This window comes from Drosophila serrata, unplaced genomic scaffold (assembly GCF_035046125.1).
Source record: "Drosophila serrata isolate PLE 108 unplaced genomic scaffold, ASM3504612v1 contig_276, whole genome shotgun sequence".
Taxonomy (NCBI): Eukaryota; Metazoa; Arthropoda; class Insecta; order Diptera; family Drosophilidae; genus Drosophila; species Drosophila serrata.
The window spans coordinates 7,526,801-7,544,681 of NW_028257174.1; the positions used below are offsets into that span (position 1 = coordinate 7,526,801).

Genomic DNA, 17,881 nt, shown 5'->3' on the forward strand with positions numbered 1-17,881 from the left:
AAAAAAGGTTGGCATCCCTGTCAGTACACACAAAACTAATGGGTTGGCAGCCCTAAAAAATAAAAAGAGCGGTACCCACGCAGAGAATTACTGTTCTTTCGTTTCTCTTATTTTTTGTTCGCCGTTTTGCTTAATTATTTATTTCTCTTAATTTAACTACACTAATTGCGCAGTCAGCTGGTTACTAATCGTAAGTAAGAAACCGCAAGAATCAACGCAGCATCTTTGGCCAATTTGCGCAATTGGCTTGGCCTTGACATAGAACGGGGGCAATAACACAAAAGGTAAAAGCCATGCAAAGGGTAAATAAGAAACCGCCCCAAAAACAACAAGCCGCTTCTGTCTTTCCTGTCTTCTAACGGTAATAAAATTCTTCCATGTATGTATGTGTTTATCTCCTTGTAAATCATATGTATAAATTTCACTAATATCTCAATTATATGGGAAATATTCTATAGCACTCAGATTTCACACATCGAATTTGGATTGTAAAAAGCTGGAGATTATGGGATTACCCTTATCAAGCGAACTAACAAATATGCCCATAAATCTTGCAGCAATTAATTAAAGAGCAATTTAAATTTAAAGCTCAGATGGAAATAGAATGTACCAGTCAGGGGTCAACCGGGTGACATCTGTCTTCTGTCTGCCGATAAGGAGTCTCTTAGATTCGGACCCAGTCATGGTCCAATCGCATCCTTTTCCATTTTTCCCGTGGCTTTAGCCATTAATAAAGCTTGGTTGGAGTGAGAAGTTGATACCATGCCACCATGGGCATCCTTTTATATACCAGGCAGTGCCATTTATCGCCACCCGCGCTGCACTTTATCATCCGTTCAGCGGAAGCATAGAAATTCGCTAAAAAAAAAAAACCAATTGATTATAAAATAAACAGAGGCTTAAAACGGCTTTTATCGGTCTGTTTTGCCCACACAAGTCTACTCTTAGGAAAGCTCCAAAACAGCAGTGCAACTTATTGCATACATAATATATAAAAGTATAATGTTCAGTAGTTTTTTAAACAGCTTTATAACTTAACCCTATAAGTGTAGAGATACATCATGTATCGTATTATTTTTTGTTAAATACTAATTAATAACAGCAATTTTGATTATCAAAATGTTGTCTTCTTATCCCCCTGCAGGGTATTACCATTTGAGTCTAATGCTTTCAAAGCAGTGAAGAAGTCATTTCCGACCCTATATTTTTTGTCATTAGCTAATACAGTTTGACCTTTTAACCCTTTTTTGGATTTGGATTGATTGAATATGAAGTCTTGACAGTTGTCGGCGGGTTAATTTGCCTGTTGCCTGGCATACCAGCCCGACGGCTTCTGTGTTATCAGGCAGGGTTATCCAGCCCTCCCAATTGGCCGCTTATCAGGGGCAGAAACGCGAACCCCGGACCGGGCAGGGTGTTAAGGGGAAGGGAGGGATTAGGTCTGTGCGAGATTGTTTGTCACGCCGGTACCGGCTGGGGTATATAAAGATTTCTGGCCGATCGGAGGAACTTCAGTTTGAACGCGTTACCCGGCGAAGCCCGTGTCCAAGGATTCATTTTCTCCTCTATCCACGCTAAATAAATACTCCTACTAAGGTATGTCCTGCTGAAGGTCCTTTGGGATCTGGGAATCCTTTATATTTTTTGTATAGTTTTTGTTTCTTTTTTTTGAGTGCCCAAGTGAACTGGAAATAAATGCTTAATAGTTAATTTAATATTCATTTTGAAGTCTTGCAAAGTATTTTTAAGAATATATGAATTGATAGTTAATATTTGAAATAGCACTAATTTGTTGTAATATAAAACATTATAAGCTTGGTTTCTCGTTATCGCAGAGATTTTCAAGCATTTAGTGAGCGGTTTGCCTCAAAATATTTTAAAACTTTTCCAAATTTTAATTGGCAAAAAAAAAATTTATAAATAGATTATAATTATAAAAAATAAATAAATAAATAAGAAAAAACCCCTGAGATGGCACTGTGTCATTTACTTGTGACCGATAATAAAAAAAAACTGCTACTACCACTTAACAGTTGCCACTTCAAACTTAACCAATTCAATAACACAGAGCTTCGGCCATCAAAAGTCAATTACAATGTGTGTGGTGGCAGCAGTAACAACAAAAAATAATACTTATTAACAGGCGCGCAATCAAAGTAAAGTTAATCACAGCGACATCTTTCTGAGGCTGAATCTCTCTGCTCTGTTGTTCTTGTTGTTTTTGCTGCTGCTGCTGAGTAAGTGAAGGGCATGACGTCACAAAAACGCAGCTGCAGTGGCGGGAGCACAAAAAGAAAAGAAAAAAAAACGGCGGAAAAAAATACATGGAAATGGTAATGTGTTCCGCCTGCCTGCTGAGATGCTGAGCTTGTCTCTCCGTTAATGTCAGGCCCCTCGGATTTGGAGGTAAAGCACACATAATAAAAGCCTCTCCCGCCGACGGTTTTAGTCTCAGTTTAAAGTCGAAATCCCAAGAAGTCAGAGGCAGCCGCACGCACAATGTTCCAGTTCCAGTCTTCCAGTTTCCAGATAATCGTGGCTATGACGTTTTTCTTGGGACTCACGGTAGTGAAGAATTAGGAGAAGAAGCAATAAGAAAAAACGCAAATGCAGAACGAAAAGAAAACAAAGGATTGCAGGAACTGGGAATTAAAGCAAAAATAAAATGAATGAATTGAATTTTAAACTCCCGATATAACAAAATTTACTTTTATCTTACAGATGTCCTACAAGATTGAACCTCTGCCCGATTCCTACGCTGGCCTGGGCGAGGGTCCTCACTGGGATGTGGCCCGCCAGAGCCTCTACTTTGTGGACTTGGAGGCTGGCAGCCTAATGCGCTACGACTATAAGCAGAACAAGACCTACAAGACGAAGATCGAGGGCGAGACCCTAGCCGGATTCGTTTTGCCTGTGGAGGGACGTCCACAGGAGTTCGCTGTGGGTTGCGGCCGCCGTGTGGTGATCGTCAACTGGGACGGAGTTTCGCCCACCGCCAAGGTGGTGCGCACACTGTTCGAGGTTCAGCCACTGATGGACAAGAACCGGCTGAACGACGCCAAGGCCGATCCTCGTGGCCGCTTCTTTGGCGGCACCATGCGCTACATTGGTGACGAGTTCGAGTTCCGCCACGGCGAGCTGTACCGTTGGGAGGCCGGCGGCCAGACCTCTGTGATCAAGGGCGACGTGGGCATCTCCAATGGTTTGGCCTGGGACGAGAAGGCCAAGAAGTTCTACTATATCGATACCACCGACTACGAGGTGAAGTCCTACGACTACGACTTTGACACGGGCATCGCTAGCAATCCTAAGGTGATCTTCAACCTGCGTAGGAACAATCCCAAGGACCATCTGCTGCCCGACGGTTTGACCATCGACATTGAGGGCAATCTGTATGTAGCCACCTTCAATGGTGCCACCATCTTCAAGGTGAACCCGAGGTAGGTTTCTATTTAGCATTATTATCAAGCCAGCCCTCCTCTAATGTTCCATCTCTTTTGATATCCTGTAGCACTGGCAAGGTCCTGCTGGAAATCAAGTTCCCCACCAAGCAGATCACATCGGCGGCCTTTGGAGGACCCAACTTGGACATCCTGTATGTGACCACTGCCGCTAAGTTCGACCAGCCGTCGCCTGCTGGCACCACCTACAAGGTGACTGGCCTGAATGCCACCGGCCACCCTGGTGTCAACCTGAGGGTCTAAACCACAAGCCGTAAACTCTGTTCACATGTACCATTCGAATTCAAGTGCAATTAAACTATTTAAAGTACAACAGCTCGACTTGAACAATAGTTCTTTAATATTAAAAAGCAAACGTTAGATCTAGGAAACAGACCGTGTAATGTTGCGTGTTCCTTGAAATGTATCATAAAGCTTTTTTTTTTTGGACATCTTGGAAACGCAACTTATTATCTTGACTTAATTATGATAAAAGTGGAATCAGTACAGGTGGTCGCTAGAACGCGCAGCCGTCACTCCTCCGACTCGGATCCCGAGCCAGAGTCGTCATCATCATCATCGTCGTCGCCGTCGCGGCTGCGGTTTAGGCGGAGCATCTCCTTGAACTGGTAGACGCGTATCTTCTCGGGCACGATTTGAAGCAGAAACTCCAGGTTCTTCTCCTTGTTCACCAGCTGAGACAGCTGCTCGTACTTGAGGGTATCACCGCCTCCATGCTTGGCATGCGCCTCTCGCGCCAAATGCTGCACAAACATCTCCGTGCACTTGGTCATCAGGAAGAGGACTTCGTTGGTGATCAGGCCAGTATCCATTGAGCTCTTCATGATCGTGCGCACGCGGCTGGGCGGCAGAAGGGTGTTGGCGTTGGGTTGACGCTCCAAGGCTACGGTCTTACTTCCGGACATGATTTTTCTAATAAATAAACAAAATTAACCGCGAATTCGAGCTAGCCTGATTTTTAAAGTGACCGTAGTGAAATAATTAGAAAATCTTGCTTCTCTAACAGGGCCACACTCTGTTAAGATAACGACGATGTCGAAAATTAAACTTTGAACTAAGAAGTCTAGTGTATTCACTTATACTTTAGCAAATTGTGAAATTATTATTATTTTTTTTTGTTTTTTTTTTGAGCTGAATTTATTATTGTACGTTACTGTAGTGTAGCAACTTATACAATAGTGAGCGGAGGAGTTCAATGGAAAATTACAAAAGTGTAAGAATTGGTGAAGAAGAAGATGGGTGTAACAAGTGGCAGGGAGTTTAGTTAATGTTTAATAAATTTTCCTTCTTGGAAGGTCCGAGGGAAGTGTAAAATTGTTGTATTGAAAAAATGAGAAATTATCGACTTGGAAGAACGTTCCAAGCGACAGTTTAGCGCCGATGGTATATTTGAACGGTCGTGCTACGGCCACACTGTTTCTCCTTCCCCATCAGAAAGTGGACCAGAATATCGCCGCCATCGTCTCACTCGTCTGCGCCAGATGCATCCGCCGTGGGTTTAAGGAGCAGCGCGTGTCCTGCGTGGGACTCCCGATCCGCACGTGAGGCTCCTTGGCTGCAGATTACACTTTGCTGATTGCAGCATCCCCCCGTATCCCACCTAACAGAGCCCAGCAGCCTCCTCTAATCAGCGGCAGCAGCAACACCAAGGCAGGTGAGTTTCCCTCCAGAAATTCAGTTCCGCTGGTCGGGGGCGGGGCGAGTATGGAATGTCATTAGACGGACAGGTGGACAATTGGACTGGACAGGTGCTTGCATGGCTGAATTGCGTGACGACAGGGTAACAAATTGGATTAGCACAGCGATTGATTATAGCTATGCGAGATGTAAACAATCTTCGACCGTTTCACAGGCACTGCATAGGCATCATTAATGTTTATAGTTTCATTCATGAAAAAGAGTGAAAAGTTCCTTGAAAATATGTAAATTGCTGACTTCCAGGCTGAAATTGAAGCCCAGCTCCAATAACTGTTTAAAAATTTCCCGTTAAATTCTACCTAAAATCAATGATGGATTCCTTTAGATAATCTCTTTTCGGCGTACCCTCCACCAGCCCCCCGCTGATTGGATATTGGCAATATATAAGGAATGCCCAAGGCATCTATTTATAACGATTAGCATAGTCGTTATGGTGATGATGAAGCTACACGGAGGCGTCCGTTATGTTATGCTTTTGCTTTTTCCACCACACCGCCACCGCCACCCAGAGTGGGCTCCCCCATGGCGAGAAATGAAGCATACTTTTAGGACGGCCACAGGGACATCCACCCACCCCACACCGGATGTGTCCGGACTCGGGACGGACGTATTGAAAAGCTGTCATATCACTCAATACTGGAAGCAAAGTTTTCCCAGTGCTTACTCGCCACTTTGGTGCGGGGTTAAATATTCACTTAATCTGGCCGACGAGCCATGATAATAAATCTATTAGAGGCTATCAAGCAGGGTATAACAAGCTTCTGCTTCGTTAACTGCAGGATATCGTTGTGGCATTGTTCACAGTGACCTCTTCATGGTCAGCGCATTGAGACTCGAGCACACGATTGGGTAATTAAAAAAAAACACTATATGCTTTTTAGAAAACCTGTGTAGGGTTAATGTGCGGACCTAAGTCACAAAAAAAGTGTAGAGCTGCCAGGGATTAGATAACCTTAAATGGAAATCAAACCTCAAGAGCCTCCGTTTAATCAAATTCCTTCTACGCCTACGGTGGCTAGGCATATCTCCCGCCGCCCGGTCATCCGACTTGGACTTTGAGTCACGTTCGAGACACACGAGATAAGCAGACCCGGCAACCTTGCCTTGGACATTGTATGCAGTATGCAGGCTTTGCTCTCTCAATAAACATAAATTAGCTCAATGCTGAGGAATAGATGAAGTGGCCCCATTGTCCATTGTACAGTCATTGGCGTCGAAAAGAAGGAGGGCTTATCACACGGTAGGAGATAAGCGCGCGTCGGTGGCGGCAGCGGTGGCGTATGATAATCAATTGGCCATAAAGCCATAAAGCGGGCAAGCAGACAGCAGGCGTGTGTGTGGGCGTGGCAGTAGGTGGATGGGTTAGATCAGTGGACTGGGTAATCAATCAATTTTACGCGAGTCGGACAACCAATTTGCTAAGCAATCTAATCCCACAGTCTGTCTACGATGAGCACCAGTACCGGGAGTGTCCACGGAAGTGGACTTGGGCATGAACGGTTGATTGGCAACCGGAATCGCAACAACGGAGAGCTAAGCCTGATGCAGGACCTTCAAAACAAGTACGCCTTCCTGGAGAATCTGTTTAGCAAGTTCTGGAAGTCGATCATTCAATCGAATTCCAATCTCAAGCTTCGCCTAAGGAATGTCAAGTGGAAGAATGCCAAGGCCAAGCCGGGCTGTGCCTATCAGCCAACCGAGGTGAGTTGTCCGTCGTCCCCTTTCTCCTCCTCTTCCGCCCGAGACTAGAACAGGTTGTGTTTTCTTTTTAGATTGAGCAGGTGGCTAATGTGATTACTCACGGGATTTGGATATTGCCGGCCGTTTTTGCGGCCATTAAGCTGTTTGAACGTTCCTCGAGCTCCAGCCAGTACCTAGTGTCCTGGGTTTATGGCGGTGCTCTTTGCATGCTCTTTACCGTTTCGACCTTCTTTCACTGTTCCTGCTACTGCGCCGAGCACAAGTAAGTGACCTGTGCAACCATTCTGGCCTCCATCTGACTCTCTTTTGTTTTTGTTTGTCCTGGGCAGACCTCCGCGGAATGTCAAGGAATGGCCCACTCTGGGCTGGCAGACGTACCAAGGACTCAAGAATGTGCTGCATCGATGCGACAGGGCTATGATCTATGTCTTCATTGCCGGCTCCTACTTTCCCTGGCTAACGCTGGAGAACACGGACCACTCGGCCATTCTCTTCTGCATGGAGTGGGTCATCTGGCTGATGGCGGCTGTCGGGATTGCCTACCAGCAAGTGGGTTTTAAATCATGTTTACATTGCAAGCTTGAAGTGATATATATTCCTTCATTAACAGATATTTCACGAGCGCTACAAGTGCCTGGAGACGTTCTTCTATCTGGTAATGGGCCTGGGCCCAGCGCTAGTGGTTGTGTTCACGGGCCATCACTTTCACGGGATGCTGCAGCTAAAGTTCGGCGGTGGCTTCTACATCCTGGGCATTGTGTTTTTTAAGGCGGACGGCCTCATACCGATGGCCCATGCCATTTGGCATCTGTTTGTGGTGCTGGCAGCTGGATGCCACTACTATGCCATCCTTGTGAACCTCTATCCCGGCGAAGGAGCTATCGAGCCGTGAAAGTGGAGGGGAGGAGCTGGAGAGTTTTTTGGGGAAACAGCGAATTTAGACCTTAGAGTACTTAACCGACAGGGATTCCTATTGAAGTTGTAGATGAGGATAATGATGATGAATGTACCCGATTCACTGCTCCACAATTAGCCAAATTTTTTTCGAGCAAGTACGAAATAGTTGTAGCCTAGCATTACGGACTAACTATATGTCTAAATCGAAACGATTCTTGTGATCAGTATCTGCGGTCTTGCCAAAGATTCAAACTGTGCGAGTGCTCACGTCTCTAGCGTCTATCTCTAACTTGATATTATTATATTTGAATAGCGATTAGCGATTAACGGTAGTCGAGTATGTTTCTATATATACTATATGCCATTATGTACTAGCTCACGAAGGACACTCACAAACGAATGAATTTGTACAAATCTGAACGTTTACAACATAAATTCTAATGCCCACCCCGCGCCTGCAGCCTGCATTACCATTATACATGTTTATATAGATATATACACATATACATCTTAATATATATATATATACGGAATTATACAGATATACTATACAATATTTATATAAGAAAGTATGTAGCAAAGATTAAGCAAGAGTCGGTCCGGCGCAGTGCTCCCCCGAAGGCCAGTTTCCTCGCTTAGCTCAGGGACTACTCGATGTGTTTGCAGATACGATTGACATTTCGGGGGGCCTGGGACTGGTTGGATCGATATCGGTGGATATTGCTTTCGTGTGTTTGTACATTAGCGTCTGCAGTGGCTATTTTGTTGCAGACCTGGTTTCTGGTGCAGCTCGATTAAGTTTAATGCGGGACGGGGGACCTTAGACAAAAGTCCCGTAGAACTCCATAGATAATCCTTAAATAAATCGATTATTTCCAACTGAAATGAGCGGTTTTAATTGCAGAAGTAAGCTCAAAAAGGTTATAATTAATCAAAACCAAACGATTTTCTTGTTTTATGTTTGCCTTATATTATGTTACAAACTGTTTGAATTTATTTTTAAATACATTTTAGTTTCTGAATATTGCATAAGTTGAAAAAATAATAATAAAAAACATTTATCAAAATGTCTATTTAAATATATGCTCTATTTTTATTTAATTTAAGTCAGAAGCTTAAAACGTTGTGAAGTAGTCATTTCCGACCCTATAAATCATACATATTCTTGACCAGCATCAACAGCCGAGTCGATCTAGCCATCTCCGGTAGAAAAAAAATGTATAAATTTTTTCCAAATTTTATAAAGGGTTACATGGTTAAAATATTGAACTATTTATAAAAATTTCAAATTTATAATTTTATAATTTTAGTCAAAAGCATAAAACGATGTGAAGTAGTCTTTTCCGACCCTATCATCCATATATATTCTTGATCAGCATCAACAGACGAGTCGATCTAGCCATCTGCGGAAGAAAAAAATTGTATAATTTTTTTCCAAAATTTTATAAGGGGTTAGTTACATCATTCAAATATTAAAAAAATTTAATTTTTTTTAAATTTTAAATTGAGTTTGTAGGTTTTTTAACCTTATTAAAACTAACGTAGGAAAGCTTTCCGATTTAAACTTAATGCTTTTTTGGCTTAGTTATGGGAATTTTAAACCTTGATTTGTTGAACAAATTGTTATATTAAAAAATTAATAACTATCGTCTCAAAGAATAGTATTTTTATTTTATTCTAACGCTTAAAACGCTGTGAAGCAGTAATTTCCGACCCTATAAATCCTATATATTCTTGATTAGCATCAACAGCCAAGTCGATCTAGCTATCTCTGGTAGAAAAATTTTTTTAAAAATTTCTTCCAAAATGTTATAAAACATAAAAATTTGTAAAATATTGAAAAACTCATAAAATTAAATTATTTTTTTTACATTTTAAATTGAGTCTGCAGATTTTTTAACCTTATAAAAACTTACGTTGGAAAGCTTCCCAATTTAAAAATAATGTTTTGGTTTAGTTATGAGATTTTTAAACTTTGATAATTTTTTCAAAATTGGGAATATGTTAAGCTTACTTATGATCGATTTCAGATTCGATCCTATAATTCAATTGGAAACGGCATGGTTATATAAATTTGCGCATTCCGAAGATAGTTTCCTTTCTTGATTTATATTATATGTATTAAAGTAGTTTATATATAGCCTGGGAGAACATAGTATGTATACCCTAGTTGGTTCCTCTTCAGTTTTTACTCACTTAAAATTTAAAAATTAAACAACACTTTCTTACATAAATATCATTTATTTTATTTCGTTTTCGTTCATGAATCATCCATTAACAAATAATACACACACACAAGCCCCCCATCGTAATGATGATAGTATATATCTATATATGATGTGTGTGTGTGTGTGTGTCTATATAGCGGTTTCGTCATTTCATTATTCTAATATCCGATTGGGAGAAAAACAAAATTATTGTATAATTACAAGAACTTTCTTTTAGAAGGTAAATCAATTTGAATTTGCATTCGTTATATGAGGAGGAGGCATGGTGACTTTATAGTTCAATTCAATTAGGATTTCCATGGCCATGTCATGGCATCCGGACATTGGTTATTAGTACATATATGTATATTACAACAACAACAATTCAAGAGCTAAAAAAATTACAATAATTACTACTCTAGAATTTTGTTTCTGTTTGCATAAGCGTTGGGAATCTCACAAAATTTGGCAATTCTCAACAATTTGTTTCTATAAAAAATAATATAAAAATTGTACAAATCGATTGGTCGGATCATGCATTTATACAAGAGAGAAAAAAAAAAAAAACAAAATAGTGCGAGAAAATAAACCGGATACAATTGTTGTCGTTGCCGTAAGAGGCGTGGATTTCCCCTCTTTTAAAAGCTTCTGATCAGAGGAACCCACAGTCCAACCACATACTTTTCGTCTACATAATCTCTTTCTAGGATCCATTCTTATTGCGGCGAGATATAGTTGTGCTCGAATATGTCCAGCTCGTTCTGTATGTAGTTGGCCTTGTTGCGCAGCAGCTTAAGCTGCTTCTGATTGCCCTCAAGGACATTGAGCTGCGACTCCAGAGTCTTTAGCTCCTCGTTCATGTCCGTGGTGGCGGTATCAACGGTGCGGCACAAGCGGGCAAAGGTGCTTGACAGTTCCCTGGGAAATGATTGCATATGAAATATAATCTTAATGAACCTGGTAACAATTACTCACTGCTGCACTTGATGACTGCAATTTGCCGAGGTAAGATCGACAATCATCTTGAGCTTCTTGGTGGCATGCCGCACGTATTGGCTCTTAAAGGTCCGCTCCTTAGCTGAATTCGTCCACGAGAGTCGTTCGTACAAATAGATGCAGCCGTAGAGGGCACCTACACCGACCAGGACACGCCAACCTATGGTTTTCAGCATCTGGAAAGGGCATTTTTTCATCCGATATTGATTCAATAGCACCTGCTTGAGCATTCATGGGCAAAGGGGACAAAACTGACAAAGAGCGAGTTACTTACGATGCCAGCAACCACAAGACCGCCAACGGTGCCCTGCGATCCGATGGAGGTCATGGCAAACCGTGAGATCACCGATAGCTGCTCGGGTGTTATTCCAGCCACACTTGGACCGGGCAAGAGGCACACAGGAGTTGTCGCCTCCACGGGCGTGCTGGCGGGCGTCACAACGCTGTGCTGCTGGGGCGAAACGGCACAAGAGTTTAGTGACAGTGGATCATCTTCTTTAACATTAACTTACCCCAATACTGCTCTGACGATTGACCAAGGCCGGCTGGTTCTTCTTGCTGCGCTCGCGCACCTTGCCGGTGAAACGCTGAATCATGGCAGCAATGCCCCAACTGAACTTGAACTCGAGATCCTCCTGAAAGTCTGCACACAAATTCTGACAGTTCAGCGAGTAGAGCATCTCGAAGGGCTGAGTGCGCACCACCATTTTGGTGCTGGTGGCCAGCAGCTGTTCGTTGGGCACCAGCGCATGCATGCGGTCGGTCATCTCTGTTTGGGCCGACTCCACGTTCATGGCCAGGGCCATGGAGAGGCGAGCACGCAGATTGCTGCCCAGCCCGCTCTCCACATGGGCATTCAATTCCTTCTTGTAGATATTGAGCACAAGGCGTTCCGGATGGAAGGGCATATTGAACTCATCGATGAGGACGCCCAGTCGCCAGATCTCCTCGTTTAGAGCCTTTGACACCTTCTCCTCCACCTCCTCGACCATATTGTGGATCTTCATTTTCATTTCGCGTGTGACCTGCATCATTTGGGTCTCTGTTCCCTGGATACGTTCCGTGAGCATGTTCTTTTGGTCTTGCTTCAGGTTGCGGAATATCGTGATACGTTCATAGATATTATCCAACATGGAGCGCATATCACCCGACACGCTCTTGCCGCGCGAACTGTGCTGCTGGAACTTGGTCTTAACGGCACTCTGAGAGATGCACTCCTCGAACTTGCGCTCAAAGTCCTGGAACTCAAAGTAGCGCATCTGGAAGCCCTCGGCAATGGCGCCCATATGTGGCGGATTGCCCTTTGCCTCCTCAATGCGTGCCTGCAGTGTTTCGCGGGCGGAAACGAAGAATACGCGCTCGGTCGCCTCTTTTTCGTTGCTCACCTTCAGCTCCTTGGTGAGGAAGTCGATGCAGCGTTCGGTGTGCTGGGATTTAACCTAAAGATGGATGATGAAACAAAGCATGAACTTTATGAACAAATTCGGGGAATAACAATCAATCCATCGGCTAGAGCCGAGGTTAAAAGTAACAGAATTAGAAGCGGAATGGGTTTGTCTTTCTCTCGGGTAGGAAGCAAGCAAGCAAGGAGATCGGATTTTACGGGGTCTAGCTCATCATTCATTACCTTAGCCAGTTCCTGGCGTTGATAGTACAGTGGATAGTTTGTTGGTTGGTTGGTTGGTAAACGAAAGTAAAAGACACACATCAACAACAAGAGAGACAACAACGGGCATAGATAGGTCGAGAATTGACCCAGGAAACTAATCTTTTGGAGAGACTACTTGTAACAAGATAAGACCTTACCGACTCTTGGCACTCTGGCTCATTGGCCGACGCATCCCAGCGATTGTTCAAAATGAAAATATTCGGCTTGCTAAGCTTTTGAGAGACGGTGTGAAAGAATTGCTTCTCCGCTCGCGTCATTGTGGATTCCGCATTCAGCACCAGAACAAAGACATCGGCATTCAGGCAATGATTATCAATCCAATCGTCTAAATTGGCCGATACATCCACGCCAGGTGAGTCCACAAAGACGACATCATCACGCAGCAGGCTGCAGCGTTCCCGGGGCCAAAAGATGCGAACTAAGCTGCTCTCGCATAGCTTCTCCTGGCATAGGGCATTCGCCAATTGTTTGATATTCTGCCAGTAAAGGAGGAAAAGAGGGATATTAAATATAATAATGGTTGTAAACAGGACTGGACATACCACCACATTGAGCTTCTCGTCGGATCCTTCCTTCATGAGGTAGGCCTCGCCCCCATTGCTGCCTTCAACCTGGCAAAAGCAATTTGTTGTGTGTCCTATACCGCTGGGAAGGATCTTCTCACGCAGCATGGCATTAATCACTGAGCTCTTGCCGTTGGAGGTGCGTCCAAAGAAGGCGACCTTCATGTGATCCCGCTGCAGGACTTCGCGAATAGCGGCCACCTTGTACACATAGCTCTCGAAGAGTTCCCTTTCAGCCTTGTCCACAATCTCTGCCTCCGCATGCAAAGCTAAAAAAAAGTAGATTATGTCAAGAATTTCATAAGGACTACGGGTTCTTGCATTTTCTTTAAATTTCTTCGACAGTTACTGAAGTTGTAATGAAAAAAGGTTGTGGCGAAATAAATATGTAATTTTAACTTTTTCCAACTTTCAGCAGAGAAAATTCAAAAAGAGAAATGTCGAAAGCAGGGCGTAACCCAATTCAAAGGATACATATAAAATATATCCTTTATTAAAGTGTTATACTCACCATTGATAAATGTGGTCGTCTCCAGGACATACTCCTCGATCTCGCCGTATATATCATTGATCTTCTTCTTGGCCCGCACAAAGATCTGGAGGGGTGATTTGTCATTGGATTGATAGAGCCGCGTTTCCGGCAAGAAGTTTGGAGCCGGCGTCATTGAGCCCGTTGTTGTCAGCGATGTGTCCGTGGACGAGGAGTGACGGTCGTCATCGTCGGCGGTGGGGCCCGTTTGCCCGGTGACCAGCGAGATAGTGCGGTTCAAGTATGCCGCCATTTCGATGTCCAAATTGGGATTCGATTGCGTTGTTTGGATTTAAGAATAAAAGAGAATTGCGATACAAAACAAAAGGTATGCAGCCAATGGATACAATTTTGCTGGGACTCCACCAGCTCCCGCTCCTGGAACTCCAAGGAACGCACTGCACGTCTGTGTCCGGAGAAACACAAAAATAGGCTGACCGCACTGAACTCAAAATTAATGAAAAATACTCTGTGTGGCGTGCTCCTGCTTCTTTCTGAATGTGCTCGGGACTTTTTGTTTGTTTTTTATATTTTTTTTTTTTGGGGCTTGCTCAAAAATCAACGTCACAAAACTGAAATGAAAAACAAACGGAATACAAAAATTATACTAAAGGCGAAAAAAGAAATATGAAGTGTATGGGAATGTGGAAGGAAAATGGAATGATGGAATAATATGCATACAGGTGTACATAAGTATATATGGCAAAAAAGGAAAATACCGCAGCGCAAATTGCACACACACAAATACGAGAAAAAATTGCGCTGCAACAAATACAAGTGCACAAAAACAGGCGAAAATAATCTAAGCAGAGGTTTTATTTATTTTTTTTTTGGCAATTGTATGCTTAACTTGTCAAATTGATAATGATTATGCTTTCGCTCCCTCTCCCTCTCGCGCCCTTCATCAACTAACCTGATTGTTACTGCTCTCGCTCATCGCGCGTTTATTGTTTTATTTTGCTAGATTTCTTATTTGTATTTATTGATGCGCTGCCTGCGTGTTTCGTTTACTTGGTACGTCTTCGGCTCGCCCGGCTTAGATGCAGATGCTTGGATAGCTTTGCTCAACCTTAGAATGCAAGTACATTGCCACCGCTCGGGCCGATGGAGTCCAGATGCTGGGGCGCTAGAAAAGCTTTTATTGCGGCAAATTTATAATACAATTTAGTTATTTTGGTTGCACATGATGTAACATGCCGTGTGACCAACTAGTGTGCGCCCAAAATGATCGAAAAGCTTGACCATGTGATAGAGGTGGAGGCACATCGATATATCCCAACTCTGGTCACACAACAAAGTATTCAATGAAATGGTAGAATTGCTTGCTGTCTAGGACATTTGTATCATTTACATGAAAGCATTCTAATTATTTAAAACTTCTTTCTTGTTGAATTTCAATTTTAGCTTACCATTTAAAATGGTTAAATATCTTCCGATGCGGTTTGTTTACTTCTCGTGGCCCAATCATCTGTTATCCAATTGGATCTGTTGAGTTGGTAAATTTTTGGCCTATGGTTGGTATTTTTGCACACTGAAATTGTATATATTGGTATTTATTACTAGGCCTTGTGGTATTTCTTATCGACATCGGCTCGGCCACACCTCTGGACAAAAGTACGTGGAATATTTACCTTAATTAAAGCAAAAAGGAGCAGTGAATACGAAAACCGTTAAAACGAAGTCAAATCCAAATGGAGACCCCTACGGCCGACGACCTACTCCAATTCCGCGACTATAGCGGCGGAGCCCCAGCCCAGATCAACGTCAATTCGCCGACTCATGCAACGGGCGGCGGATCTGGGTTTGGCTCCGGATCTGGTGGGACCAATGCTCAACGTCAGCGCGGCGATCCGCTGGCGGATCTCATCTATGACATGAGCACCTCTGCCCAGAACATGGCCGGCGGTAGCTCTAACCAAGCGCAAAACGCCTCGCTGGACGGATCCGGCGGTGGTGGTGTTGGCGGCGCACGACTCTCCTTCCTCACCATTGAGTACTACCAGCAGTTCTTCAACGTGGACACCTACATGGTTCTAGAGCGCATCGTCAACTCAATGATACCAAAGCGCGCGGCAGGCAATTACTTGCGCATGAACATCGGGGAGAATCCGGATCTGTACGGTCCGTTCTGGATCACCGTCACCCTGGTTTGTAGTCAAGCCGTTTTTCTCAATTAACATACGTCTTGCCAGTTGGTGATTAAGATTTTTTGAAGTTTCGCACCAACTTTGGATAAGTTTTTCCCTATTCAGTTGTTAATTTTAACAGAGAAACTAATCTAGGAAGCTGAAAAAGAAATGTTTTATACACTTATCAAGATGTTTAAGTGTGCCTTGAATATCTTTTTTTTTACATTTTCCATTTCCTTTTGCAGATCTTCTCCATAGCCATTAGCGGCAACATAGCCAGCTACTTGCATCATGCCAGCGATGGTTATCATTGGCACTACAACTTCCACCTGGTCTCCTATGCGGCCACTTGCATTTTCCTGTACGCCAACATATTGCCGGCCGTCCTCTGGGCCCTATTTAAGTACAGCCTTAAGCCGGTGGACTCTGCGGATGCCGTGGAAACGGATAGCGTAAGTATTCGTCCTGCTTCGTGTGCTGTATTTGTCATCTCGCTCACATTCGCGTCTCATTGCAGGCCAGCTACACGCCGACACTCCTGTCACTGATGTGCATCTACGGCTACAGTCTGGCTATCTACATTCCCGTTTCTATTCTGTGGGTGATCAATGTAAGGATTCTATCTATAAACACAGATTTGCTGGACATTTACCTAATATGTAATAATGCATAAATAATGAAACCCTTTACAGATATCAGTGCTGCAGTGGCTTCTGGTGATCACCGCTGCCTTACTCTCGGGAACTGTTTTAATTGCAGTTTTAACGCCAGCCCTGCGAAATTCGCAGTTCTCGCTATTCCTCATAATCGGAATACTGATTGCACATATTGTGCTAGCAGCCGGATTTCTGCTGTATTTCTTTCACAGTCCCCCAGACTCACCGGTGGCTGGAGTTCCTCCGCCACCAGTTGCACCTGCTGCTCCCGCAGCCCTGAAGGCCGTCACCGAGGTGGTGCTGGCGAATGTAGCTCCTGGAAATCGAAGTCAATAGAAAGAAATCATTTCGCATTTTTCCTTTGTTGTTTCCCAAGTCTCTATTATAATTGTTTAAAAGGATGTGTGAGTCCTTAGGCTCAGATCGGATTCGATTAAAATCCTTTTAGAAATCCTGAGCGAGTTTTGTGCATGGTTTTTGACATTCTGTAACATTTAACGACTGTATATTTATTATAAATTAAAGATAGAAATATGTGCAAAACCAAAATATCAATAAAAAAGTAAATAGAAACTTGCCGGTGGAGTAGTGAGAAATTTACATAATTTCTTAGAGAGCCATTTGGAAAACCAAGAATTAGAAAATTATGCCAATATTAAATAAATGTATATATATATAATTAATGGACTCTGCTTGCTTTTTACCTATCCCTCGAAAAATATGTACTCTTTAAGAGATATTGTCTGCCTGATAAGTCTATTTTCTGAAATGCTAAATCCTGTGCTTGATAAATTATACTTTTACCAACTCTGGCCATATGGCGGAAGTCCTTTGAGTAAAAGAAATGGAAAAAAGATGAAGCCAAATATGGGGGATGGGGGGGGGGTTCCAGTTGTGTTGCTTTTTGGATGATGGTGGTGGTGGTGGTGGTGGTCCATGTCCATGTCTATACAGGAGTATGCCAGTGCTTGTGTATGCTGTGAATAATTTTTGGGTTCCTCGAGGGTTCTTCATCGTTTTCATCACCACTGTTGCTGTTGTTGTTTTGGGCGCCTTTGGTTGGCTTCATGTGCCGGCGCTCTTGTCTTGTTTATTCGAGCAATGTAGAAATTATTTGTGCCATGCAACCATGCGAAACAGAGGGTGATTCTGTGCTCCTCCTGCTAACAGTTTCCAAATGTTGTAAGCAAGGATTCTATTTAATATAAGTGTATATATAGATAAATAGAGTGAAACAAAACCCCATAGAGACTGGAAATTGCCTGTAAAGTCGTCTAAAAGTATAGAATACTATATATTATTTAAGAAAAATTTCTTTAATAACAGTTTATAGAGCTTATCCACCTTTAATTATAGTTTCCAAGATGTCTAAGCT

General features: G+C 43.0%; 5 protein-coding genes across 15 annotated transcripts; 3 read left to right on the forward strand and 2 right to left on the reverse strand.

Moving 5' to 3' along the window:
• On the forward strand, positions 1 to 3,774 carry regucalcin. Of its 5 annotated transcripts, none has more exons than XM_020949281.2 (3): positions 1 to 190; positions 2,722 to 3,440; positions 3,512 to 3,774. In XM_020949281.2, exons 2-3 carry the CDS (start codon positions 2,722 to 2,724, stop codon positions 3,702 to 3,704), a joined length of 912 nt encoding a protein of 303 aa, XP_020804940.1. In that variant the 5' UTR covers positions 1 to 190; the 3' UTR covers positions 3,705 to 3,774. The 5 variants fall into 5 exon arrangements, with proteins under 5 accessions (XP_020804940.1, XP_086692099.1, XP_020804938.1 ...); XM_086835973.1 differs by having other exon boundaries at positions 152 to 284; XM_020949279.2 differs by lacking the exon at positions 1 to 190 and adding an exon at positions 1,517 to 1,596.
• Chrac-16 (chromatin accessibility complex protein 1) lies at positions 3,763 to 4,529 on the reverse strand. Its single transcript, XM_020949285.2, has one exon. It carries the CDS (start codon positions 4,364 to 4,366, stop codon positions 3,974 to 3,976), a length of 393 nt encoding a protein of 130 aa, XP_020804944.1. The 5' UTR covers positions 4,367 to 4,529; the 3' UTR covers positions 3,763 to 3,973.
• On the forward strand, positions 4,493 to 8,836 carry LOC110181510 (monocyte to macrophage differentiation factor). 4 transcript variants are annotated; one of them, XM_086835974.1, is made up of 6 exons: positions 4,493 to 4,674; positions 4,757 to 5,115; positions 6,599 to 6,860; positions 6,932 to 7,122; positions 7,190 to 7,409; positions 7,471 to 8,836. In XM_086835974.1, the coding sequence occupies exons 3-6, from the start codon at positions 6,609 to 6,611 to the stop codon at positions 7,750 to 7,752; spliced, it is 945 nt and encodes a 314-aa protein (XP_086692100.1). In that variant the 5' UTR covers positions 4,493 to 4,674; positions 4,757 to 5,115; positions 6,599 to 6,608; the 3' UTR covers positions 7,753 to 8,836. The 4 variants fall into 4 exon arrangements, with proteins under 4 accessions (XP_086692100.1, XP_020804942.1, XP_020804941.1 ...); XM_020949283.2 differs by having other exon boundaries at positions 4,757 to 5,111; XM_020949282.2 differs by having other exon boundaries at positions 4,506 to 4,674; positions 4,896 to 5,115.
• A 1,142-nt stretch (positions 8,837 to 9,978) lies between these two features.
• Positions 9,979 to 14,911, reverse strand: Marf (Mitochondrial assembly regulatory factor). 4 transcript variants are annotated; one of them, XM_020949350.2, is made up of 8 exons: positions 14,635 to 14,911; positions 13,704 to 14,293; positions 13,172 to 13,461; positions 12,767 to 13,105; positions 11,473 to 12,399; positions 11,235 to 11,408; positions 10,940 to 11,136; positions 9,979 to 10,882 (listed from the first exon to the last, which is right to left on the reverse strand). In XM_020949350.2, the coding sequence occupies exons 2-8, from the start codon at positions 13,972 to 13,974 to the stop codon at positions 10,681 to 10,683; spliced, it is 2,400 nt and encodes a 799-aa protein (XP_020805009.1). In that variant the 5' UTR covers positions 13,975 to 14,293; positions 14,635 to 14,911; the 3' UTR covers positions 9,979 to 10,680. The 4 variants fall into 4 exon arrangements, with proteins under 4 accessions (XP_020805009.1, XP_020805007.1, XP_086692097.1 ...); XM_020949348.2 differs by having other exon boundaries at positions 10,940 to 11,178; XM_086835971.1 differs by having other exon boundaries at positions 11,235 to 11,411.
• A 134-nt stretch (positions 14,912 to 15,045) lies between these two features.
• On the forward strand, positions 15,046 to 17,189 carry LOC110181537 (protein YIPF1). The gene is made up of 5 exons (XM_020949318.2): positions 15,046 to 15,217; positions 15,285 to 15,868; positions 16,096 to 16,302; positions 16,368 to 16,460; positions 16,543 to 17,189. Exons 2-5 carry the CDS (start codon positions 15,413 to 15,415, stop codon positions 16,840 to 16,842), a joined length of 1,056 nt encoding a protein of 351 aa, XP_020804977.1. The 5' UTR covers positions 15,046 to 15,217; positions 15,285 to 15,412; the 3' UTR covers positions 16,843 to 17,189.
• The last annotated feature ends 692 nt before the right edge of the window (positions 17,190 to 17,881 follow it).